The sequence below is a fragment of the Calonectris borealis genome, chromosome 5, assembly GCF_964195595.1.
Source record: "Calonectris borealis chromosome 5, bCalBor7.hap1.2, whole genome shotgun sequence".
In the NCBI taxonomy this organism is placed as follows: Eukaryota; Metazoa; Chordata; class Aves; order Procellariiformes; family Procellariidae; genus Calonectris; species Calonectris borealis.
The window spans coordinates 42,158,193-42,185,244 of record NC_134316.1 but is presented as its reverse complement, the minus strand read 5'-3'; the positions used below and the strand labels follow the sequence as shown (position 1 = coordinate 42,185,244).

Genomic DNA, 27,052 nt, shown 5'->3' with positions numbered 1-27,052 from the left:
CCGTCATCCAACACAAGTTTGAAAAATAAAATATCCTTCATAAGATATATATATTTCATGACAGTTCACGACAAAAAAGCACCTGGGAAACAAAACTCTTAAAAGGTAGAACACCATTTAATTCAAGTTATTAAAACTAAGTAAAATGATTTAAATTGATACTGCATGGTTACCACCTTCTGTATCTGAAGGTGGCTTTATGGATTTGCTACCAATGGTTCCAACAAAATGCCAGAATATTTCGCACATGAAAAAATACTAACGACTAGCCACCAAGACAATAACAGATTGCAGAGAGCGAGCTGAAACTATTTCCCTATCACACACAGCTGAATCTTCTCCTCTTGAGCATCACAGTGAGATGGTGTTAACAACATAGACTGCTATGTTTGGTATCACAACTCCTGACCAAAAAGCAACTACTGCTTAGTAAACCGAACCATGTGGCTTTGAAACAAATATTTCAAGTTTTCCTTTTTGGGAAGGCTACTTAGTTAGAAAGAGATGGCACCTGCCAAGAACAGTGAAGTAGTTATTGCATTTGATATATAATTCTGTGCTGTCATGATAAATAACTTAGTAAGAGAGAGGAAAATGCTGTTCAAGCAGAGGACTATGCTTGTGATACTGGCTGGCTCGAAGCTTGTTTCTTCCGTGCCACAGCCGTGCGCAAGGCCTGAAGAATCATGTTCTCGTTGTTCATGATGTTGTAATTAGTCAGCTTCAGGAGCTTGTTGAAATCTTCTGCTTTCAGCGAGACCTCCCTTGTTGAGTACGGAGAGCAGAAACTGGAGATATCAACCTTGCCCAGTTCCATTTCAGCAGCACTACGTGACATGCCTGTCAAGGGAAAAAGAGGGAGGTGTTTGTATAGTCCCAGGGAATGACAGTACTCTGATAGACTATGGCAAGAATAATTTAGAGAGGTCACAGATGCGATTGCTATGAAGACAAGTGGAGTGCTATCATCTCTGAAAAATCTACTTCTGAACAAAGCCTACTGGAATTAAAAAAAAAAAAAAGTGTCACTAAACATCATTCCATTGCAACCAGCACCTTCTACTGGCCAGTTCATGGCACGTCGTTTCATGTGGTCACAGGTGCTTGTCTTACCCTGCAGGTTCTTGAGTAGAATGTATACTAATAGCAAAAGGAATATCGAGATGTATAAGAGAGGAGGAAGCAGAATACTAATAGCCTTGGAAATCATCACAAAAAACAAAGCCTGCATCTCAAATACTGATCCAAAAGGATGCTGTGACTGTATTAGTTCATGTACTATTGCTTTGATTTTCCAGCATGTACAACCAACACATTAAACAGCCCAAACAGAAAGCACAGTGGCCCTCCATAGAACTATTCTATACTGTACAGGTAATTCTCCCCTAGATCTGACTGTCATAAAAATACATAATCTGAAAAATATGCTTTGTTCTATACCCTGAAGTAAACTTTTGGAGATCACAAGAAGAAATTAGTTCCCATTCCTCTACTTCAGGAACACGTTTCCTCTTTCACCAAATTGCACCAAGACTCAAACTAAAATTATGCACAAGATTTCACCTGATTTTGCAAATAGTTTGCGTCATCCCATTTTGCAATGTATTTGCTAGTAGAAACAAGGAAACAAAGGATTTTTGTTTTGGGATGAGGAAAAAACACCTAGGGAGTAAGAAAGTTCATTGGGTCAATAAAATTACCTGGGTACTGTTAACTTACCAGGTGCTACATATCTCTGGAAGGTGTCGTTCACTAGAGGAAAATAAAGCAGCAGAGGAGCTCCTGGAGTGTCTGCACCATCGAACATGTAGCACTCTTTCAGGTTCTTCTCGTCGTCCTTTAGCCCGATGCTGGGAAATGGAATTCCCTGCTCCGAGAAGTATCTGCAAGCCTGCTCCAGGGGCTGGTCATGGCCCAACAGCAGCAGCATAAGGAATGGAAAAGATACCCAAGATCAGGCTGCTGCCAAAGCCCGGTAATTCATGCCAAGTTGCACAAAATAGACTGGTAGCGCTGGACCTCTGGGAATAATGTGAGCATCTGCAGCCCCAGGGACTGCTCTCCTGTTGCTAGAGGAGCTATTTGAAAATAGTCTTACAGGAAAACACCCAGTATCAAGATGGTAAAGAAGGTTTAGATATGTACTAAGGCACATATCTAAAATGGGAATATGATTTAGGAACAGAACAGATGAATTCAAAGAGTGTTATAGAGCATCATTACTTAAAGGAGAAATAAGTCAGAAAAATTTAGATCTAAATAAAACTAAATTTGCGGCCCAAGGCAGTAAGATTCACAAACAAGTTACAGCAGTTTATATAGCAATATAACTGTATGAAGTTTATATAGCAGTATAACTCATGAGTGGACCTCAATAGACTTTAGCAGGGGTTTGAGACCAACTTATCCATTTCTATAACTTTGAATTTTAGAAATAATATGAGATTTCAAGCTAAGATATTTTAGGTCTCAAAATATAGCACTAAAAGCATTCATCAGAAAGCTCCTTTGTGATGACCAACTTTGTTAAATTATCTAACAAAACACCGAAGTACCACTTCAATTTGTGTGAATTAAATATTTCCAAAAGAAAGAAATGTAGTGCAAGTTATTAGATATGCTCTTTCTCAACTACAGTACAGAGACAATTTTTTTTTCACGTGGCATCACAGCGTAACAACAGCATTAAAGTACCTTCCACTTGAGACAATGACAGAACCTTAACCAGTGAACTTTGTGTTTTCTGTGGTGCCCTTCAGGGACAGGTTTACAATCACAAGTATATATTTGGAAGTCTAAATCTGTCTTTTTACATGGTGAATGCCACTTTCAAAATCTATATAACCATTTTAACCAAATGAGATTTCTGCAAACATAGTAAATATATTTGATATGTTGCTTCAAGCCTGCTACATAAGGAGAAAAATTGTATTTATTAAAAGAGATAAAAATAAAGATGACGAAATTCCTCACTCGCTAGGTTGTTCTTGGACAGTTAGAAAATCAAATATTAAAATAAAAAAACAAATAAATTTTTATATGTTTAAGGAAAATCCAGATTAAATTCAGCATCTGAGTCACAGACAAAGTTTTTCCAGCTGTATTTGTGCTATAAAATCTTACATATAATTGGAATGGAAGGTGCAGCTCAACCATTGTAACTTCACTGTGCCGCTCTATATTTCACTGGTGAAGCTCTTAGGACTATTTCAAAAGTGGTTTGAGAAAAAGAGAGATATTTTCCCCTCTGGGAATTTCCATTCTTCTTCTAAGGTTTGGAAACTCCATGTTACTAAATTCCACTAAGTTTCACATTTTACAGCCACCTGTCTGAAAGTTGTGGAAAGCAAAGGAAAAGCCATTACTAAACAAAGACAGTTTTAAGGCTTCTCACCAAGGTCTGTGATCCACCGGTGTAATTTAAGTGTATGATGACGTCCACTTTCCTCTCTGGTCTCATAAGCGGTGGACAGCTGGTTTCAAAGAAGAAAGCTGCATCCACCAACTCCAGGTGCTCCGAGTTGCCTCTCAGGTCATTGGGAGAGGTGTCTAGCGAAGTGTCTAAAGAGAAAAAGATTCAGAGCTACTAGCAAACTGCAGAAAGACATCTGTCAAGTTAGAAAGCAGAAGGAAGGCGAGCTTCCCTCCCATCCAGGATTTTCCCTTTGCTTTAGGATAGCATGCAGCAATCCTAAAGCTCCCTTCAGCCACCCCGCTCACATTTTGTTGGTCTTTCCAAACCCATGAACAGCACCAAACCCATGAACAGCACCAAACCAATAAGTTTTCCTTATGTGCAGAGCCCCACCCCAGTGATTTTCATGCCAGTGAGGACTTCCAGTACCAAACGACGCAAAAATTGAACATTTGTGTTACTGGAAGTGAAAGATGTGAGGAGTTACCTTCGTTCTCCCTCCTCTCCTCCCAGCAAGCACTAACAAGTAACCACAAAACCCACTCAGTTCTCTTCAGGATGTACAAACGCCCCTTGTTATATCCCAAACCCGTGCCTGCCCCAATATCCGCTGAGGCACATTGGCAGGAGTGCTGTCCACACCTTTCCATTTTGCGAAATGCTCCTGCTGGATGTACTCGTTGTGCATCTGGAAGCCCTTCAGGAAGTTATGGTACTTGGAGACAGCAGGGCGGTCCGTCAGGATATCCCGGAGAGCCGTGGAGAGGCCGCTCGTAGGAGTGAACATGCATGTAGCCATCTCATACGGTTTCTCAGGCAAGTCCGGTTGTTCCTCTAGAGATACACGGCATAAATGACATGTGATTGAATTATACCCACAATTGAGAGGAGGCTAAGGCACAAAGAAGAGAAAGGGCCAGTGACTCTTCTGTACCAACAGTAATCGTGTGTGCACAACTCTCAGCATTGCATTATTTTTCTCCATGGTCTGCAGTGAGTTCCGGTCAATCTCTTGACAAAACATAAAATTACTTTTGTTTTCTAAACCTTGGTTGGCCATGTCTGACTAAAGGAGCGTTTTTTCATAAAACAACATGATCTTAGTACACATTAAATTCACCTTTCCAAGCAAAGAAAAACAGGGAAAATAAACATGTTTATGTATTTGAGAGGATTACTGCTTTAGTAGTACCTTCCATGTAGGTTAAATCTGAAATTCAAGGCTTATTTATTAAATGAAAAGAAAAATTTGAATGTTTTATTTTTAAATTAAATATTTTTATTTTTAGAAAACAATTTGTTCAATTTGGTTTGGGTTTGGCCAGCTGAATCCAACACAAACTTGCGAATTATTTATATAAACCCAAACATAGAGTTTGGGGTTTTTTTTCCAAAAACATAGTCTACAGAATCCCGACCCAAGTCTGTTCACTGTGAAATCACTGGCTTTGCCTGAATTTTAACATGAAGATGGTCATGAGTATTTTCAAGGAATGGTCTTTCAGTACAGAGCTGCCTCTCTCAGCTGGTGTAATAGACCTCCACTCCATTGACTTCCTTTGATCTCTACTAAATTTTCCAGCTCAGTCAGATTTTGAGGGAGGGGTGCGCTATGCAGGACAAACAGATATTGGAAAAGGAAGTTCTCAAGCTTCTCTCTGGCTAACAAATAGTTGCCATGAGGCTTTGACAGAAGTTCCTCTTTCCAAGTGTTTTAACACAACACTTTATGTATCCATCCCTATCTCCTTTCCATCAAGATCTGTCTGATGGTGTCTTTCCTTCTGATAACAATCTCACTATTTTACTGAGTAGCCAGTGCTTTGCTTATTTCAAGTCACTTTATTTTCCCAATGCCTCCCATACCCAGAGGCTGAGGGCACCAGGCTGACAGAAAAACTCAAAACCTGAGAAATGTGAGCACACCTACCATATCAGAGGGACCTGGAGGAAGGAGGCCATAAGTCAAAGGGTGCTTGAGATTTACCTATTTCAGTCACTTTGTCTTGGGTCCACCTGTGCCAGAAGTCCTCTGAATTGTCAGCTGCATGCCAAGCATCCAAGAGGTTTTTGGAGAAGATACTACTCCACATTCCTAGGGAGTGGGAAAGGTATAATAAGTAAACACAAGGAAGTTCTTTTAAAAACTGCCCTCTCTTCCTTCCACGGCTCTTCTCCAACTTTTTCACATTTTTATCCGATTTTTGTATAAGCCCAGACACCTATTTCGGTGGTAGAGTTGAGTTTGCAGGCAAACTTATTTCAGAAGAGACTTCAAATTATTTTTCCTTCCACCATGTTTTACCTGGAACAACTTTTTTTCTTTTTTGAGAAATTTTACATTATCATTTTCCTATTTTCATTTCCTTTTTCCTTTGATAGAGAAATCTTTTCAGCCAGCTCCTTCCCTGATTCCCCTCTTTCTTGCCCTATTTATTTCTTCTCAATATTTTCTTCAGCTTCCACAAAGTCTCATAGGCTTCCAACTTTCAAAATATTTTGCAAGCTACGGGAAATAGTGATGCTTCAAAAGCACTCGCAAAGGTACATAACAACTTATTTGTCATTTAGTTTCATTTCATCTTAGTCCAAATGATAAAACCACCTCCGCTAGCTGGGCAGTTGAGTGCATCTCAGGAGACAATGCTGAATTTCAGCAGGCGGAGATACTTAACCATTTCTGACACGACCCAGTGCCTCTGCTGCCATGTGCAGATCAACAGGTTGCTGGGGACTAATTTTCAGACTCATTAGTGTTTGTATTAAATTCTTGTCACTCCGCCAGGCAGGTGAGTCACCTTGCATGAAGCAGATCCGGGACTCGGGGAGCTTCTTCATCAGGCGACCCATGAAGAACTCGCTGCCAAAATCCTCCGCACGAATGAAGGCGCCGTACTTCAGGAAGCCCACCTCGTACGGCGTGAACTCCACCCACTCTGCCAAAACACGCACCAACAACATCAGCTCTGCTGCTAAAAGCCATTGAGTTGCCAAACGTGGAATAAACATTTCAGGTATCAGCCCTCACAGGCAAGCTGGCTTAGCACGTGCCCTGAGCAAACCCTGCTGACAGCCGCCTCTGAATCAGCTGTCGCTCTGTCTACAGGTTTGTGAAAGAACAATGGCAGGGCTAAGGGAAAATTTAAATTCCTCTCTCTTTTTATCTAGCAAGTGGGAAGTTTTCTCATGGAAGGTGGACTGGAACACGGATTGACTTCTATTGCTTTTATTGCCTTTAGCCAACCATGAAAAACATACATTAAGTGAACTTAATGGACAAGAGGAAATGGCCTCAAGTTGCGCCAAGGGAGGTTTAGATTGGACATTAGGAAAAATTTCTTTACTGAAAGAGTGGTCAGGCCTTGGAACAGGCTGCCCAGGGAAGTGGTTGAGTCACCATCTCTGGAAGTATTGAAAAGACGTGTAGATGAGGCGCTTAGGGACGTGGTTTAGTGGGCATGGTGGTGTTGGGTTGATGGTTGGTCTCGATGATCTTGGAGGTCTTTTCCAACCTCAGTGATTCTATGATTCTAACTTAAAGCTCCTGTGAATCACTTCCTTTAAGAATTCATAGCGTTTCTGAGACAGATCTATGTTATTAGTCTGAAGTTAATGTCTGAATATGCACACTTACATGCCAGGAGATCTTACAAAATACTAAACTGTTCCTGTCTATCCTGTGGCTGCCCAGTTACTCTTTTTATCTCTGAACAGGACTTCTCCTGGCTTGGAGTGAGAATTTAAAACTATTCATCATTATTTGCAGTATCCCCACGGTGTATCTCCCAAGATAAAAACATAGCTCTTTTTCCAGAACTGAAATATTACCTCTAAAATCTTTGGTGGCAACTTTGTCCTTGACATTGAGGGCAAGGTAGATGGGCAGTGGGTTCTGACCCTGATTCACTGCCCGACGTTGATCAGAAAGTCTGTGGTGGCATTTCTGGATTTGGAAAAAAAAAATGGTTAGCTGATAATCAGTTTCTTAAAGACATCAGCTTATAAAGTCTGAATATGGGATATAATTTTCCTGAATATCCTCCTAAATTTACTTCCATGTGCTTGAGTAACAGAGGGCAAGAAAGTCGTGGGAACAGGAATAATTGTTATTAAGATAACCAGCGATGTTCTACATTCAGTATACAACAACAGTAATGAGTCACTTCACATGCTATTCTAACTTTGCATTGCTAAATGTAAGTGAAAAAATAGGGCAAATCGGGGTAATTCAGCTGTTACCACATACTTCATCTGTTAAACTTATGAGTTCTTCAAGGCAGCACATTAATGACCCTTCTAGACAAGATTTTTTTTGAAAACCATATTGAAAGTTAACATCCAGAGAGGAAAAATCCTTGAGCTGTCCAATACTAACAACTTATCTTATACCTGAAATGGAGATTTTTAGTGTACTTCAGCCAAATTAAATTCTAGCAAATTTTGCTATGTAGCACTGAGGCCAGAAATAAAATGCGAAACATGATACGAAATGAGAGTATTCCATTTTATCTATTTCACCTAGACAAAATATAAACCATGTTTACAGGATTTTAAAATAAAATAGCTTTTTCTCCAGCTATCATCAGTCTGCTAGTTTACATGGAAAGTTTTGCTTGTGTCATTACAACAAAATTAGGAACGGGAGGTCCTGAGAGATCAAATCCAAAGTAGCTGAAAGGCACCTGCAAAATCACAGTTTCTGTAGCTAAGATGTCTCAGGAACTCCGTATGTATATACTTTCTCATCACTAAATCACAAAGTGCAGCAACTACATATGGGTTACACCTGCAGTACATTAAAAGTATGACTGCAGCTTGTGTAAATAATGCAGCAGTGGAGACATAAAAGCGTGGGGCCATAAAAAAACACCTAAGAATCTCAAAAATTTCTTGGACAGCTACAATGTTAATTAGCATGCTGGTTACTTTAGAGCTAGTCTGAGCATTTCTATATTACATTCAATCACACTTTAGGCTCCGGTGTAGACATACGCTATGTCTTCAAGTTATTAATGTAAATAAGTGGTGTTCTGCCTACATATCAAGTACATTGTTATTGGCCAGGTGTCTCTTCCTAGGGTTTTAATTTCTCGTAACAGTCATAAAGAACAAGTCATCAACTTTATGAGAAGAAAGATGTATAGACATTACCCCATCATTTAACATGGATTCAATCATGAGCCCCCACAGATCAATAAAAGATGTCTTATGTCCTGCTTGGGTCCTTTGGCTCAGCTCTCTGTAATAATTCCTCAGACTTCTCAAGCAAAAAGCCCCCATCTTGCACTTGGCTGCTTGCTTCCGAGCTTCGATAATTATTTCTCCGAGATCCTTACGTGACCAATCAGCATCTTCATACAGTTTTGTCATGGTCCTGCAGGCAGGAAACGTGATGGAAAGTGGAAAGAAATTAAGAAGATGCTTTTGAAACTCAGATGATATACTTTGCAGAGCTTTGGGGACTTATTGTTTTATCTTTAGGTTACTCTCCTCTTTGAGCATACTTTGAGCAGAAATGCAAGTGTAAAGGCAATCAGTCAAAAATCACTTGATCTGGATCCAACACAAGCAGCTACACCAGCTGTCTGTGCTGTTGCTGTCCAACACTAAATAACCATAACGGATAATTTTGCATAGAATTAAGGATGTTCGCACTTCCAATAAAGTCTCCTCTTCTGGTTAGGGATAAGTTACTTCAGTGACATCAAATGTATGATGCACAATAGGCCTCTCATACGTGACCCAGGCATTCATTGACCAAAGATGGAAGCAGTAACTCCATAGACCCCTTTTACCTCACCGAGATCTAAAACCCTAGCCAAAGCATGGGTTTTGCTTAACACAACAAGATCCAAACAACAGTATCAAAATGACCCCTCACCATGTTGTGCCAGATGAGCCACTGATGTATGAAACACAATCCAGAACACGCAACTTTTGAAGACCCAGAATGCTACCATACATGGCAGTGAGTGCTCTTATCCCACATCCCGCTGTGGTCACAGCCACTATAGGCACCTGTTCAACACAAAAAGATGCAGAAAGCATAGGTGGAAAAGTGGCATTAAGGCACATCGTGTCAAAAGAAGACCGACATGCAAAAGCAACATCCAGACAATAGTAAAATAAACACGTAGATTAGAGATAAAGCTCTATGAGTTATAAATAATACAAGTTGCTGGACATCCCTGTGGGGTATACTAAAAGATTTTGGCACTTCAGGAAGGATTTTTAAGAAACATGAACCAAACTCCTTGGTTTGAAGTTCCTCCAAATGATTCATTTGAAAGCCAAGTGGAAATAGAAACTTTGCTCATCCGGACAGACTGTTGAGGTCTCCAGCTGAGATCACCCTGGCTGCAACCACCACCCTGGAGGAGGAGCTGCTGACAGAGGTCCTCGCTCCTCATCCAGATGGAGGCAAGAAATCACTCCTCATCTCCAGGCTTGAGGGAAAGGAGAGAGAAAAACCCCCCGGCAGTGCCTTTCCTGGTCACCTCATGCTCTTGCAGATCTTCCTCCAGATGAAGAACATCCTTCAGCGCAGCAGCAACCACCTTCCTCCGGTTTTGCAGGAAATCCTCTTCTTCGGTGCACAAATCGAACCCCAGGCGGGCGTCTAGGTTTCTTGGCCTGAAACATAGACCCTGAGTCCTGAGACCAGGGCACAAATATTATTACATTATTATTCGCCGTGGTCAACCCCAGCCATGCTTGTGTGTGTTTATAGACCAGTTTGTGGACAGTATAATGTAAGAAATGAGAAAGAGCCACACCACAGACAGGCCTCTGCTAATTGCTGTAGCTGCTAACAAGAATGCAAATGGAAAGGCAGAGCAGAGCATGACATACTGTCCTGGTATGGTAACAAGGTTCCTACAACACACTTTTGGTTTTATTTGCTCATATAATTCATTTTTCAGGTTTCAGTAGTGCCTGCCATATGTGCCTGTAACTAGATAACCGCTGTCAACAGGCACTGCAGTTGATTAAGGAAACAGCTACCATGCCTTGGTGTTATTTTGTTTGTGTAATACAGAAATACTATTTCTTTGTGGAGCTGCTCTCTCCATGTGTGGGCATAACAGTGCACACAGTTCGAGATCTACTTACTGAACTGTACTAACAGCTTGGAAACTTGGAGGAAAGGGGACCCATGATTTAATTCTCCACCACTGAAAAAGCAGAACCTGGCAAACAAAAGCGTGCAACCCAAAGATGAACACACCTCCGCTTACAACTGAGCCTGCATGGAGCCCTGCTGATTTCAAACGAGCTTTGCGTAGGTGCAAATGTCTCCCAGTTACAGGATCAGGTCTTGCTGGAGACTCACTTACCATTCATTTGCCTTTGTGTACAAGTCAATTGTCCTGTCCTGAAAATCGCAATACAAACAGTGTAAGCATGCTCAGGTCATTAATCCTGCGCCTTCCTCCCCCACTCCATCTATGGGCTGAGCTTCACCACCTTTGCAGTCAGCAATGCAGCTGCAGAACCTGGCCAGCAATGGTCTGCCTTGTGAGAGATATAACGAGCTCCAGTACAGTCTGGGTTGAATAGAAGTGGGCCATTCACCCAAGCCAGGTGGGCTTAGGGCCCCCCTTTTCGTAGCTGAACACCTAGTTTAACCTTCATTTTCTGGGAAGGTCATTGAAAGCTGGGCATCTGAACCACAGGCATATGGATGTTCTTTGTTTTATCTTCTGCTTCAGGCTTTCCCTAGGTCTTAATTGTCATATCCATTACTGTTAGCTTGCATACTATGTTGATGAACATAGTAGATATGTCCTGAGGAAATTAGTTTAAACTCAGAACAGGGTTGAACAGCATGCCTGGAACCACATGCAGAACAAAAGAAAAAAATAACTATTGCATAGTTGCAGAGTGACTGTAGTTCACACCTTACACTGTAGCATGCATCGTGTCTGACAGGAACTGAATCACTGATCTGAAGGACTCTCATCACACTGAACGTGTGTTGGGCTGGTTTTTATTAAGAAAGACTTGTTCTCACCTCTGCTATTGTTATCTTCTCTTGTATAGGAAGCGAGTTCAGGGCTAGAGTCACAGACTCGTTCATATCCCTTTCATTTTGACTTGATATAGACTGGAAAAAAGGGTAAAAAAAAAATTAATGACAGTTAACTATTATACAAAAAGGGGGAAACAAGAGGTAAAAGCAGTCTTCCCTGCCTCACTTCCATACATGCACTTACCAATCCCCTGCACACACACTCAGGTCCCAGAGGTGCCCAAAGAAATACACAGCAAAGAGCCAGCTACACGTTAGTGGCCATCACGTACCCTGCTGAGCCGCCTCCGTCGCGGTAGAGCCACGTTGAGTGCCGACTGATTGTACTTGATGTAGTGGAACCTGGCCGGGGAGGTCGGGCAGAGGCAGGAGCTCAGCGTGTGGGTCTGGGTTCCTTCGTACGACCCGTCCACAGTTAACGCAAACTTTCTCTCTGAAGCAAAGGTGTTTCAAACAAGTTCTTCAAAAAATGTGGTTTGGTTCTTTGCGCAGTGATGTAATATATGTTTTTCTTAAGTAATGACTTTATCTTGATACCCAAATTATAGGATAAATAAATAGTCTCACTTATCTGAGCCTTTGGGTTTCAGATTTAGAGCTTATGTACAGAAGATGCCGTAGAGTAACTGTTGCTATAGTACCACTTCCATATATACTGTGATTGCTGAGGCTACTGCTCTATTCATTAGATAATGATTCACAGCTGATAACAATTTTGGGGGGAAAAAGCGCTCTCTCCTGAAAGTCTGAAATTTTCAAAGTACCTCAGCCATAAGACCGTATGTGGTACTAAAATATTATTCTGGTATAATAATAAGGTGTTTTGAAAATTTCAGACTTTTGGGAGAAAGATTTTTTTTTTTGTAGCAGAGCGCAGTTCTCTTTGGAACCAATAAAATCTCCATCCCTCTTATCATGTTTCCCTTTACTTCAACCTGTAATATTTCTTTTGAAATAATTTCTAACACTTACAAAAACAATGTCTAGTGTTTTTTGGCCTTCATGTAATAAGCCCCAGATATGACTTCTCAAGTAATTGAAAAATGGTCTTTATGTAGAATGGTATTAACCCAGGTTCAAGGTGAAATACACACTGTAAATCCAAACGCTCAAAGGTATATAGTAGGCCTTCAAAAGAATTATCTCACTCAAGCATTTTCAACCCCATCTAGGAAACTTCTTCACTGTGACAATTGAGTTCAACTGGATCATCTACGTGCTAAAGCAGTTTGCTGGACTGGGGCCATCAGGAGATGTCAGAGTGTGATGTTTTAAAAGTTGCGTAGGAGATACACATGTCCACAAGCATGGACTTGACATGGTAGTGATGCACTGCTTAAAATGTGCAACAAATGTCTTTGGTAATATACTGTGTGTCTCATGTTTCACCTAGTGGCATGTTTTATATTGTTACTCCCAAAGAAATTTTAAGAAGTTAAATTCATGAAAGAGGCCCAGTCCTCATCCTGCCCATTTGCTTTATCTCTGAATCCAGGAATTTGCTCCAGTTTAAGACTCAGAAAATTTCAGTTCCCTGCACAAATATTTTGGAAAGTTATAAGCATCTGACAAGTTGTTATCAGAGAGGAAAGTATTTTGTGGGGAAACCAGACCACACGTTCATCACACCTGTAATAATTTGCATATTTTTGACCAACTACAGCCCCCTCCAAAGGCCACTGACATCCGTGGGATTTTGCATCTTAAATAACTTTAAACTAGGGCGTTCACGTGTAAAACACGGAGTGCTTTTGCCGTAAAGTGGCATCCGGATTTGCTCCATAAGTCAGTGAAAGGCTCACCCGTACAGTCCTTCCTCAGCCTCCCGCCATTCACCTGCACTTCCAAACACGAAACCTCGCGGGACTGCAAGAGACAACCGGGGAAAGAGAAAAAGGCGTTCGCTGTCAGCAGAGCTCTGCCTCGGCCGGTCCCTCGGGCACGTGCGGGGCGCGGGGCGCGCACCTCGGCAGAGAGATGATGCCAGCCTATAACCCCCCTACTAGGTCTAGGGAGGTGGCATTGGCTTTCCACATGGGAAATAACAGATCGTATAGGGAGAAGGAAAGAGAAGGGATCTGCTCGCTCCTGCCTGGAGCAGCAGTCCCGCAAGGGCAGGGGGGAGGACCGGCCGCAGAGGAAGGGGTGCAGGGCAGGGTGCTCAGCCCAGCTCTCCCCGGGCAGGGGCAGGGATGTCGCCTGTCAGAGCCCGGCTCGGTTTGGGCAGAGGCGAGTGCCGGCAGCAGCTCACAGCTTTCGCAGCCGCAGCCTCTCCCAGTGTGAGTCACTAGCGGGGACCGCGTGGGAAAGCCAACGCCAACGCCAGCCTTAGCCTGCCTCTCGGCCGATGCCTTCATGCCACCCTATGGAGCAACTGCCCAGTACCTTTGACACTAGCTAAGCAATAAGCATTGCTATATGGCAGGGAAAGGATTATGAAATAAAAATTACCACTAAAACTCCATTAGTCACAATGTTTTCAGGAGGATCTGGACTAAAAGACAAAAGACAAAACAATCAATTCAAAATCACTTTCCTTTTTCTGTTTTTTGTTGTTGGTGGTTTGTTTTTTGGTTTTGTTTGGTTGGTTTTTGGGTTTTTTTGTTTTAAACTCTTCTTTAATCATTATTTCATTATCTTTATCTTTAAAAGTCCATCTTTGGACAGGCAGCATGGGCAAACAGCATCAGAAATTCTAGCTGGACATTCAGTCCAATTTGCCTCTCACAGGCTTGAGTCTGAACTTTAAACTGTTTATGGAGATCTGCTGTACGGAGGAGCTCCTCGCTCTATCAGACAGGATCGTTTTCTGACACACTGAGGCAAATTATGCCTGGGATGGCATAATTCCACTACTGCCCCGTATTGCTCAGTTCAAACCTGGGGGATCAGAGCTGAAAATCTGGTGAATTCATCCAACATGCCATAACAAAAAAAGGAAAAAATATTACCATTTACCTTAAAAACCAACAGCAGCACTAGAACTGATTTACATGCCCATTCTCTCTATTAACTGTACAGTCAGCATAGAAACACAGTAAAACATTCTTTTTAATCTATTCCCACAACTAAAACAAATTCCAAGTATCATTTTCCCACATCCTTATGACAAAGCAAACATCTGGGATCCCAAGTAAGGAGCAAGAGGGATTTGAAGTTTAAAACTTCCTCCTGTGCCCTTTGCAGCCCGGCGAGCAGCAGCCATCAGGGACATCTCTGTGCTCCCATCAGCATCCGCGCTCGCTTCTCCGAGTGTCTGATGCCCGGTGTAGGCGCACGCACACCATGCACTGTCACGCACCCCTTCTCCATTAAATGCCCTACACAAGCATTTCCTGAACACCCAAAGTTTCCCTCTACTTTATTCGGACGGTGACAGTGTTAGGGGCCTGCAAGTGTAAACTGATGTTTTCTGTCAGTAACATTTTGTCTCTGGCTTATGTTTCTGTTGATCACCTATTTGACCTTACGCACCTGCTCTCCATTGTGAATTCAACCTCCAGCTCCTCTTTTCCCTGCAAAAGAAAATGAAAGCACTCACTGCAATTTGGCCCTCCTGTGCAGAGAGATACCCTACAGGAATCCGTGCTCTTCAGGGGTCTTTATAAGCCAGCGTCCACCTTTTGTTACTGCACGTGCAACAGATTTCTTTTTCTTCATGTTGTATCTGTTATACTTTTAACGTCACATACTTCTAACATCACATACTTCTAACGTCATATCCATTGTTTTAGCAGACTCCTAGTTTAGACCTTGCAGGACAAATGTAATACATCCTGCAGGGTCTTCTGGCGGTTGCTCCCCCTTTCTGCACTCATAGGTTCACCCCCGCACTGTTCCACAGGCCACCTGCACTTCCCCCAAGCTCTCACACTCCTCGCTGATCCTCAGCGGGAACAAGGCTGGATTTCTCTGCTGCATCCAAATCATCCTGCCCCTCTCCCAGCCCTTACCCACAGCCTGTGCAGATGGGCCTGGTGGCACATTAACGTGGTGGCACACTTGGGCATATGAAGCCCAGGGTGTTCTGGAGGGTGTACTTCGGTTTGCTGGAGTCTGCACATGTAGACTCATTGCATGCTCAGACTTCATCTTTGTCTTTTGTAATTGCCTCCCCCTGAGATTTCCTTCCTCCTTTGCAGGTTTTGGTGCAACTCCCATTATCTTGTTGCCCTCTTAGCGTGAGCACTAAGGAAAATACAGCATGGAGAGCCAGCCTTTCCAAAACAGGTATCAAACCAAATCAGCACTCATATTTCTAGGCCTAAACACTGCCCTTAAAACTTCAGTATAAAGTTGTCTCAACTATATGAAATCAAGACCTGCTGACAAACTCACTTTTTTAAGTAGTTCAGATATGCAAGCGTTATGTTCATTTTACAAATAAGCTGAATGCCACATTGGGTTTGCGGTTTATGACTGCAGATCACTACTTCTATATCAGCAGAACAATAACGCACAGCTCTGAACCACCAGCTCCAACTGCAAAGGGACGCCCAAAACTATTGGGGTAAGCTCTTGATATTTTGACATCAAGGACAGCAACCAGACAGTCAAGTCCAATAACGTTACCAACTCTGTCTGTAGAAGCAGCACCCAAAATTTACCATAATTACAGAAGCAACACTGGGCATCAACCCCTGAAACAGATGGACATACTCAGGTGGCTAAATGGACAGTAAGAAAGGCTTGTATGAGGACACGTGAGAGGAAAGCTGAGATAACCACATTCTCACCTGACCACATCCCCTTAGCTTTGTCCTTGAATTTTATCCATACCTGTGGATTCAGCTGGAAAGATAGCTGAATGTTTTCTCCAAGCTGGATTTTGGAGACATCAAAGAAAACAGTAAGAAGGTGGTCATCCTGAGTTATGTTGTCCTCATCACAAACTTTTAGCTCTAGAATGTTCTGGGATCACAAAAAAAAAAAAAAAAAGAGATTATCTAAGGTTTAACAAACATAACATGCTACAGATATTTCATTTTAGCTGAAGGAATTTGGGAAAGAAGTTCAAGAGTGAAAAAATAGAAATTTTGCAGTTGCTCTCTACAGACTTTATTGACCATGCAGGCAGATACAGTCTTATCCAACCGTCAAAAGCTAAATAGCTACAGTAAGAGAGCTTGAATACTTCATAAGGGAACTCAGAAAGACCCGCAGAGTGGAAGGGCTATAAGGTAGGTTTGATATCTGGTAAGAATACCTGTTGGGAATAGCCACGTTCCTACCTTAACCTGGCTCTGAATCGTGAAGTGGAAGGTTTCGTTCCATGTTGGGTTCTTGCTGTTCTGGACTGTCTTGGTGCGGAAATGCTGCACTGAAGCTGTCGGCAGGCTCAGGCTCACGTAGCAATCGGACTGGGTTACTGTTGGAGAGAGGGAAAGCGTGAAAGCAATGGCCCAATAAAACACATCTAGTACCCTCTAAGATGTTGCACTGTAGGAATTTTTAAGCTCCATACAGAAGACAATATGCAGAACGCAGGCCAGGATGCCAGCTAAGGTACCATCAAGCCAGTGCTAGACCGCCAGTTTGCTTTACCCTTGTGAAAGCCCGGCAGTTTGCTCTTCTTGAGAACTACTTCTTTTAATTGCTGGAAAAACAATAAACATTCAAAATATGCAGTTACATTCCATTCCTTTTCAAAGAGATACATAGCCAAACTGTCTATTTATATCAGACTTCAGAGGTTTTAATGCCGAAGAGCCATCCACATGCACAGAGACATACGCACATACGACAGTCGCACAGGGCTGGGCACCGTGGACGGTCCAGCTGCCTGTCAGGAACACGAAGCAGGTAACATCAGCAGCTGTGACGGGGGCTGCCAGATAGACAGAGCCCAGCTCCTACATCCCGGGCTTCCACGGGTCGGCATGAACATGCCTTAATGTTTCTGGGGTAGCTCTGGCTATAAGTTCCGTCTTGCCTACTTTCTGGAGCATCCCTTCTTTTCGAGGCAGGAGCTCATTGCATGGAAGGTTCCCATGAAGCCCCATTGCTGTCACAGAAGGCAGGTCTTCCACCAAGGCACCCGATCGCAGTCTGTTTTCTTCCCTTTTGGAAATTTAAAGAAGGGAAACACACACGCACACCATAGAGCTCAACAACAGAGCTTTTCAAGAAAAAAAATTCAAGAAAAAAATTTTCAAGAAAAAAAAAATTAATCATCTTTGGAGATGAATTGCATTTAATCCTCTTTGAAGTGGATTAAAATGAGCACATATAAGAAAAGCATTGAAATGTTGAACCGTTTAATGGCATAACATTTGCTTTGAGAAGCAGCTGTCCTGAGGCAGAATTTTCACCAGTAAAGCTGTATAAAAAAATATTGCTTAATGTCACTATTTTCACCTGCATCTCTGTGCTCAGTCTGAGGGGTGAAGGTATTTGCAACACTTGATGTGCAGGTGAAAGCTTGCCTGTGCTTCCCAGCACAGAGCGAGCTGACGTTGCTTCTTTGCACAAGATTGCATTGCTTTGCTCTTTCAATTAGAGGCGTGTTCAGGTCATAAAGTTCACCTATGAATTTTAATGTTTCCAGATGTAGGGAGGGCAGTTTTAGTGTTTTTATTTTCCTTTCTCTGCTGAAGAGGCCAGTTGTAAAGTTTGGCTTCCCACCTGAGCCCCATCGTAGGCGAGGGATGTTCAGGGCCCAAGCTTCGGTATGAAAGAGTGGTGAGCGGCAGTCTGCAGTGCTCACATCATCAACAAGCACTTTCATTCTGAGGTCAGAATAATCTGCCTGCAAATACGTTCTGTCATCGTTATTGGGAAATAAAAGGCAAATGTGAATCATGAGATTGACAAATCCTGTGGACCCACACTGAAAAGTCAGGGATGATCACCCTACAGAACATGATCTGCTAGTTAGGGATGACAACCTACACAAGTGCCAAAGATAGCACGGGGCAGCATTGCCCATAAATGCCAATCCCATTATTAGCATTATATTTCCTCTATTTGTAACGCCACCTACTCAAGCATTCCTGCCATTGCAGAGCAGACACACCTTCATCCGAACTGGCTTATGTCTTGTCCCACTTCGTTTTACCAGTAGACCTGACTTTGGGAAACACAGCATAATTGACTTGGCCCTTTATCGCACTCCACGTGTAACTCAAGAATTAACAAAGCCAGCCTTTTTTTTTTCCCCTGACTCCCCTGAGACTTAAGTCATCTTTCTTTGAGTAACTCTGAACGAGAAAAGAGTAACTGTGACTGATGAAGGTAGTTGTGGTATATACAAAGATATATAAATGCTAAAAAAAAAAATCAAAGCATATAGAAATCACCTGAGCTTCTAACAGCCCTAATAGCTCCCAACCTTCCATGTGCATACAGGAAATGTCCATTTGAAAATCTTTTTTGGCTCTTGGGAAGTCCAGGCTGATATTAGCACAGACCGCTGGCAGCTCTTGGCCCCACTGGGAGGAGGATCAGAAGGACCCAAATGTGTAAGTCTGTGAGTGATCCAACGTTTACTTCATTGACATTTCCCAAATGGCAAGACATGCTCTGACTACATCTGTTGCAAACAACAAAGTATTATTTCGAAAGTCTATCAATTTTTTTTTCTGTAGGTGATCACTCTCTGCTACTGTACGGTATCATACGCCTTTAAGAAATAACTACTTGTCAGACACCAGAGCCCTGACTTCTCATTTAGATCTCTAACTTTCTCTGGGGGACTTCTGACACAGCCACTAAACAAGCATGCTTCCCTCTTCCCATCTGCAAAACGTGTTCGGTGATGCTTTTTCAGAGGCGTCCTCTGAAACCTAATTACCTCTTGTTTGTCAAGTATTTTCTAGTTGTTATGAGGGAGGCACTTACAAGACCCAGGAGCGTTTTTTACACATCTCTGATACCTCAGGCCCGTATCCTGCCTGACCAGCTCCAGGCACAAGCAGATGTGAGAACTGGAACTCCACAGCGTACCCTGTGCCGCAATATCCCATTGCCTTGTATCAAGTACCTTTTCACGTGTACGTACAAGGCTCCCATTGCCAGCCACGTACAAGCAAATCATCATTACCCAGGTACGTAAGCCTAACCACCACCTAACTACAGCGATTACGCTCACGTGTGGTACACGCGGCAGAGCTTCGCAGCAGCGACCTGTTGTGCCCCTCCCCTGGACCACAACACGTGAGCAGCCGTCAAACGTGCTTGGGGTGGCAGCCATGGTATCGCTGTGGGGCAATATCCTGCCAAAAGCAGGCGTGGCAGCAGGTATTTATGACAGCACGGTCTCTTTGTCCAGTTATTACACTAAGTTTCTAATTATCTTCCAGGATAGCAGCAGGACTGGATCTTAATTGTGCTTTACCATTAGAAAGCATTACAGCGACATGACCAATGCTCAGAAACACCATAGCCCCAGCACCACGCTGCATCCTAGACAAGAGCAGGGCACCAGCCGTCCTGGCTCAAGCTAAAAATGTCACCTGTCTCACAGACAGCTCAAATTCAAAGAGGGCTAAACCAAAAATTTTTAAATTTTAATTCTACCTCCTTTTTTGATGCTTAACAGACGCAACCTCCAGCCCACACGTAACCTGGGCAGAAACCTGGACATCCTCCTCCTCTTGGACCGCCCTTAGGCTGTTTCTAGGGGGTAGATTTTTTCATGACTGTTGGGGTTTTGTTATTTGAAGGGATCCAAACCAAGAATGTGGTCTCAAACACTGTTTGCCCAGATCATCTCCTCGACCATGTCTCCTCTCCCTTGGGCCCATCCGTGTCACGAAATATAAACTATCACCACCAGCTGAGAAAAGCATTTGGAGCTGAGCAGAGATCTGGCTGAGGGTGGGTGGACAGACAGGCATTGCTGTTTTCTAGAGTGCAGAATATTAGATAACTTAGATCATTGGAACTTTCTGTATTCTTTTTTAAACAAGAATGTGGGTTACTTCTCTGAAAGTAAACGTCTTCCTTCTCAAGGCCCTTCACAGTCAGACCATCAGAATTCATTCAGCCCTGGGAGATCAGTTCCTGCCTCCAGGGAGCGTTCAACATTAATCTCCTAATAGCTAAACTTCAGTAAAAAGCTTTCACGCTTTCTCCCACCCTGCCCTTCGCACTGGGTGGAGCACCCTACAAGTATCCCTAAAACAGTACCACTAGTCTCATTTACATCCCTCCTTAAAACATCCCTTTGCTGAGACGTTGCTAAATAACCTTACTCTTTTTTCCCCTGTTTTCTCCTTTGTCAGGCTTTATCAAGTCCACATCCTCTTATTTTATAATGAGATTCCAAGCAGCACCTAGAACAATAGGCTGTTGGTACATGATTGTAACTGCTTAAATGGTGAAGTAAGTAATAAATAACAATAAAACAATAACAGTGCAAGAACAAAACACCAGAGGAAGTCTGCGGCTTCCTGCAATAAGTATCACATTGGACCATAGTTCCGCAAACAATAATGTATTTCACTGGCTATATTTCTTTTCAAGATCTCAAGGGCCTTTCCATGAATTGATCTCATATATGGCAGAGCTGCTACTGCAATCCTGTAAACTATGCTTTTTGATAAAAATGTAAAACATACTTAATAATTTTATAAAATATTGTACCCAAAATGATATAAGCCTTATATAAAAGAAGTCCCAAAAGAAGTCCCAAAAGAAGTTTCCAAAATTAACAAGCCTAATTTAAAAAAAAAAAAGAAAAAAATTTCCATAAAAGCTTAAAAAAAAATCATTTCCTTACTAAGGAAATGCTGAAGAATATTTTTAACCCTACACCAGGCAAGGTCCATTTAGCCCAGGGCCCATAGGCAGTGTCCACTGAGGGGTCTTGGATGTTTTCAGAAGCAGGGAATGATGGCTTAAAATTGCTCAGCTCAGTGTGCCCATCCAGTTGCCTATTTTTATCTTTTTGTTTAACCCTTAACACTCTGTTTTGTTTTCTTTTTCATTTGTTAATTCCACTTAATGATTTTGTTTCTCTCCAGTTGTCCTTTAGCCCCTTTGTCTTTTTTGGGGAATGATCTTTGGTCTTGTTAGGGATGAACATCATTGCCAGAGAAGAATATGCCCCACATTTAGTGGTGGATGTCTAAGGAAGAGCATAGGAGGGCAAGCATCATATAGTGCTCTCTCAGCCCTCACAATTTACAATTCAGAGACTTCCTAAGCCAACCTTCACTGGATTTTTCTTCTATGAATTTGTCCAGTCTCCACCTGGAACCCACATAAATTTTTGGCCTCCGTGATCTCCTGCCATGGGGAGTTCCCGAGCTGGACCACATGCTGTGAAAAGACATGTCCTTCTGTTTGTTCTGGAGCTGTGGTGGATTCCCAAGGACTGTGAGAGGCTGAGCTGGAAATCTGAAAATCTCTGCAGAGAAAGCCCTGGTTTTAAGGGTGGGTTGGATTGGTGCACATCCAAGTCTTCATGCCATTAGGGAGTCAGGATGCAGATGGGACACACACCCAAATCTGGGAACTGGCAAGTGTTCACAGGTCCAGGAATATCATGAGCCCCGATGAGCCTGACAGGGACGTGGGTGTGCTCAGTGGGAAGGGGAAATGTGGAGAACACAAACAAGGCACTAAATTCACAGGTGGTGTCAGTGATATCAGCTACGCATCAGTACACAAGTGGAAATTAGGGTTATAATTTACACACTGATGGATCAGTGGGAAGAAGAGATAGAATAGCGCAATAGGTGCATTTAAAAGATTCAGGGTTTAAAAAGCAGAATGAAACAATTTAAATTGTCTTAGATAAAAATACCATCTTATGCACTTCCATTAAAGGTCTTGTATTATCTATTCCGTGGGAGATGTTAGTGAGGTTTTGAGAGCCTATTGTTATGGATTAATTTTCCCATCTCCACTACCTGGAAAATGGAGCAGATAGACCAAAAATGAAGTTAACCTGCGGCACCAGGTTGGGAGACCTTCTAAACACTAGATGAGTATTAAACAAAGTGATCCAAAAATTTTACAGAAACCTAGTGCAAGAAGGGATCTTGAGAGGAGAAAATAACAAAATGGGATTCACTTGGGAAACAAAAGGATGGGCACAATTAGCGAGAGAGAGAAGGAGCAGATTTAAAATGTTAAAAATCTTTAAGACGACTGAGAAATAGGTGACACTTGCCAACTTGTTTTATCTAGAAAAGTTTTCAGGAAAAGGAAAGTGATAAAAACAGAGCTGGGAAAAGGAAGAATGAGAAAAAAAAAAATCAGTGTTAGGAAAATGGTACAGTAAAGAAGTCTGCATCGCCGGTGATGGAGGTCCACATGCTTCTGAGTTTCCTAAGGCTGTGTCAAGCTAATCTCTAGAGAACTGAAAAGATGACTGAAACAACGCAACAATATTCCCCCAATTTTACACACAAAACTTTGTTCAAGTGGTACATTTTTTATCTTAAGCATCCCATTTTGCTGCTTCTCAGTGAGAGTCACATACAGTTACCAACATGCAATTTGCACTAGCTTTTACATTGCCAGTGAGTTTAACCAGAGGTTAAATTAATTTATTAAAACATTTGAAATATAGGTTTATTTTATATGATGAAGAACATGTCATTGAAATACCTGACTTCTACAAGTCTGGCTGCATAGAAAACTACGTCCTGAAATGGTTTAAAAGCAGATCTTTCTGATAAATGCAACTTTTACAAATTTTACGCTCAGCAAAATAAAATGTTACTGGAATTAAGCAGCTGTCAATCAAAACCAGATTCAACAATTAAGCCTAAGCAAGGCAGTGCCATGACTGGTATGATTTTCTTTTCCTACATGATGGAAGTACCCAACAAGCAAAGCATTCACCTTTTGCAAGTATTGTTTTTGTTTTGCTTGTGCAAATATTTTTTCCCTCAATATTTTGACTGATACTACCATTTCAAACAGATGGTAGCTTGGCAATGGTGGTGGTGAATGTCTGTTGTTCTGGTTTGCAGGCAACATCCAGTATAAGCTTCACAGTATAAGCAGAACAGCCTCAGCCTAGAAAGCCCACACTGCGGCTTTACTGCTGCTCCAGACCCCGTGCCGTGCTCCGAAAGCACCTCTGTCATTCAAACTGCTCCTTTAAGCAGCTTTACGGGCTGGTGGGACGTGTCTTGGACTGGGAAGCAGAAATGCCTGAGGATTTCAGTACCTGCCCTTTGCCCTAGAAACTTTGCAATATTGGGAAGGAGAGCATCAAAACATAAGAAACTCCCTTCAGAATAAAAATAGTTTCAAGACAAAAATAAAAAGCATTGATCTAGATGAGAAAAAGGTGGAGAGGAAGTTCAATAAGCTCATTATCATGCAGATGGTTTAATAGAACATGATTATGTGGGGAGATATCTAAGGGCTGTAGTTTTCCACACCTCTTTCAGTTCAGATCGCCTGTTTGTACCTTCAAATAGGTTTTAGCTGTAGCAAGGGATTTCTCTCCAGCCTATAACTGAGCTTCAAATCTCCTTTCTGCACTTTAGAAGTAGTCCAGTGGGAAGGTTCATACAGACTCTTCTTCCCCATACATTCAGGAACAACAATTTACTTCAATAAAAATCAGAGTGAGAAACTCTTCTTAATATACCTTTGGTCTCTATATAGCAGAACTATAGCAGAACCCAAAGCAAATCACTTTGGAAAGGCCCAAATAAATGTCTTGTCTTGCATCATTTTAAATGAACAAATTTGGCTTCGTCTGGTTCCTATAGAAACTTTCTGGATTCAGACCTTCTTATCTGTATAAATTAATAAATGCAAGACAATCAGCCTCTCCTCACATCTTTTTTTTTGTGCTTTGCAGTTCAGATATTTATGGAGCATTAATAAACTTTTACATAACTATCATTCCTGGGGATTTTGTGAAAATAATGAAGAATAGAAAAAGCTCACAGTGTGAGCCCTCAACTAAGTTTGGAAACATGGCCGGTCCTATGGCTGAATTAAATTTGACAGTCCATGAGAGATGTCCTGAGCTCACATAAAATATTCTGTGATAGGCCCAGGGATGCACAGGGTGGACATTACTGTAAGAAGGAACCATAGAAAGAAATGCCCCATCTAAACTTCTTATTGCAGTCTTCCCTGTGAATAAAAAAACCTTTCTTTGCAGATTCAGATGTGAAACACTTTATGCATTCTGTGCAAACATCTTCTGAACCACAACCGGTGGCTAGACTTCAGCATTACACTGCCAAAGATACGAGAGTAAATAATATCTTCTAATTATGCTACCTCATCATCAACATACCATAGTCGCGCATCTTCTCTCTCTCTCCTTTTATAAATACTCTGGTAGTGTTTGTGACACTTGGTTATATTCCCATAGTTTTACAAGCATGTGGGTGCTCCAGGGGTATAGCAAAGATACTCACACAAGTCTGCTTTCCTGGCATTTTTCATCCGTATGATTTTTACGGTGAGCAAGTTGCACGGAGAGGGTTCTGTCTGTTGAGCACCATACAAAATGCGTGGGATGAGCATGCAGAGAGAAAGACCAGAAGCACAGTCAGAGATAGCATTGAATTAAGTGCTTCAATTCCAACCATCCAAAACATTTCTGAACTGAGGTTCCTCCTTGTGCATCGTATTCTCCTCCTTCCCAGAAGGTTTGCAGCCAGGTGTGGCCAGAGACCCAAAATGTACGTTCAATCACAGACCAAACCTCTGATGTCCTCCATTTTCCATTCTGAGGAAACTTGTGGTAACCCTCAACTTGAGGTGTCTGACTCTTACAACCCAATCACAGAGAAATGGATGATAGTGAGCCTTGCTGTGTTATTAATACAGCTGACACACATCTTGGTCTGTGCAAATTCAAAGGATGTCATGTATATCCACTATATTTCACAACGAAGAGCAGACAATCTAGCAGAGCAGGAATTAGTAACGATATCATGGTGTAATGATGCTGCTCATCAGCTGGTTTACAGCCATATAACTCCATTCTTACGCATGACGTAGAGCAGTGCTGGCTCTCAGACAATGAGGACCTGAAAAGTGCCTTCCAGAGACCTATCCCAAACTTCTCAGAAGGGGGGAGTGAAAGCAACAACTCTGTAATTATTTCTCTCTGAATAATTCAGCTCATCCAATCCTCCTTTAAGCAAAGATCACAGGAAAGTATCAATGGAAATCTTGGGAAACCACCTAAACCTAAGTGGTGATCAAAAGACATTTAACAAACCTGCCAGGAAACTGGTTTGATTTTGTCATCCTCTCTCATCCTAAGCAAGGATCAGACAAACATGGTACTTAATCAAAACTACAGGGGCTGAAGGTCAGGTACTTTGTTCCCTAGATAATTGCCTTTTTTAAAGGAATAAAAGGAGGAAAAATTGCACATTTAATGCTCTAAATGACAAAAAAAACCAAACAACACCACCACCAAAACCAACCAAAAAACCTCAGAAAAACCTTACAACCATAAACAAAAAAAAACCCAACAACAGAGAGGAGCAAAAAAGAAAGAGCAAAACTATGCAGTGATGCAACAAACACACGTAAGAGACAGTTCATGCACACTACCTATAGAGCAGGGAACATCACTGCAACAAATACATAGATCAATATATACCAATGTGTCACCATTCATTCCCTTATGCCCCAAAACTCCCACATTTATTAACACCTCACATAATATTAGTTTCCTAGGTTTCCCTATGCACTCATTGACATTAGTGATACCTCCTTAATTTTCCCCAATGAGTTGTTTTGCCTAGCCCAATTGGGTGGAAGCTAAGGACAACAGCAATGTACAAAAAGATCTCTTTCTTTTTTTTTTAATTGGGGATTTTCAAAATAGTTAAGTTACTGCAGCATTAAACTCCTTGCATTCCTGAAGGCCAAAAACACAAAGTAGGCACAAAACCTAGGCAGAAGCCCTGCTTTGCTCTGAAGAAGAAATCTCAGAGCTGAAGATACAGGAGGTGGAACACCACCTCCCTCAGCAGGTCCCCTCTGCCACCAAGGGGCTGCCTGCACAGCTCATCGAGGACCCTCCTCTTTCCTTGTCTTACCTGGCTTTTACTGTAGAACAGCCCCATCGTGGTTCTTTCTGCGTCCGAGCCAGGTGCGAAACGTGGCAGCGGATCGGTGCAGAGAAGTCTCAGCCAGGCAGCTTCTTGTGCTTTAAGCTGCCGGGAGCAGGCAGGTGTGTTAGTGCCTGACTCAGCACCGCCTCACCCCGCCACCACCACCTTGAGCAATCCCCAACTCCTCCTCCTCCTCCTCCTCCTCCTCCTCACTGCCGGGGAGGTGAGTGCGTTCCACACACCCGCACTGAGGCGCGGACACCCAGGCTCCGGCACTGGAGAAGGATGTTCTTTGGAGCAGTGCTTAGAGAGACATCGAGACCTGGAAGGGATCTTCCCTTCACAGTTAGGGGCACTGAGCAAATGTTTTATACTTTTAAGCACCCCCATCACTTCTTGAGGAGGCCACGGTGCTTTTGCACCCTGGAGGGCTGTCAAACCGCAGCCCCTTGTGCGAAGGTGGCTGGTGCCAGCCAGGGTCCATCTGGCTGCCCAGGAGTGGGCAACAAGGACTTCTTCAGCCAAGGACATCTGAAGAAACCGTTGTGCACAGAAAAAACTTTGTAGCTTTTTATTGCCTATAGGGAGTAGGTGGGTCTTTGC

At 42.4% G+C, this 27,052-nt stretch overlaps 1 protein-coding gene across 1 annotated transcript; it reads right to left on the bottom strand.

Annotated features, from left to right (window-relative positions):
- Window positions 1-613: 613 nt before the first annotated feature.
- LOC142083050 (cytosolic phospholipase A2 epsilon-like) lies at window positions 614-26,461 on the bottom strand. The gene is made up of 20 exons (XM_075152087.1): window positions 26,435-26,461; window positions 24,791-24,863; window positions 16,679-16,815; window positions 16,227-16,358; window positions 14,922-14,962; window positions 13,899-13,941; window positions 13,250-13,313; window positions 11,720-11,880; window positions 11,430-11,522; window positions 10,753-10,790; window positions 9,913-10,069; window positions 9,297-9,433; window positions 8,567-8,789; window positions 7,244-7,358; window positions 6,214-6,351; window positions 5,403-5,510; window positions 4,058-4,249; window positions 3,395-3,561; window positions 1,720-1,903; window positions 614-840 (listed from the first exon to the last, which is right to left on the bottom strand). The coding sequence occupies exons 1-20, from the start codon at window positions 26,459-26,461 to the stop codon at window positions 614-616; spliced, it is 2,457 nt and encodes an 818-aa protein (XP_075008188.1).
- Window positions 26,462-27,052: the final 591 nt, after the last annotated feature.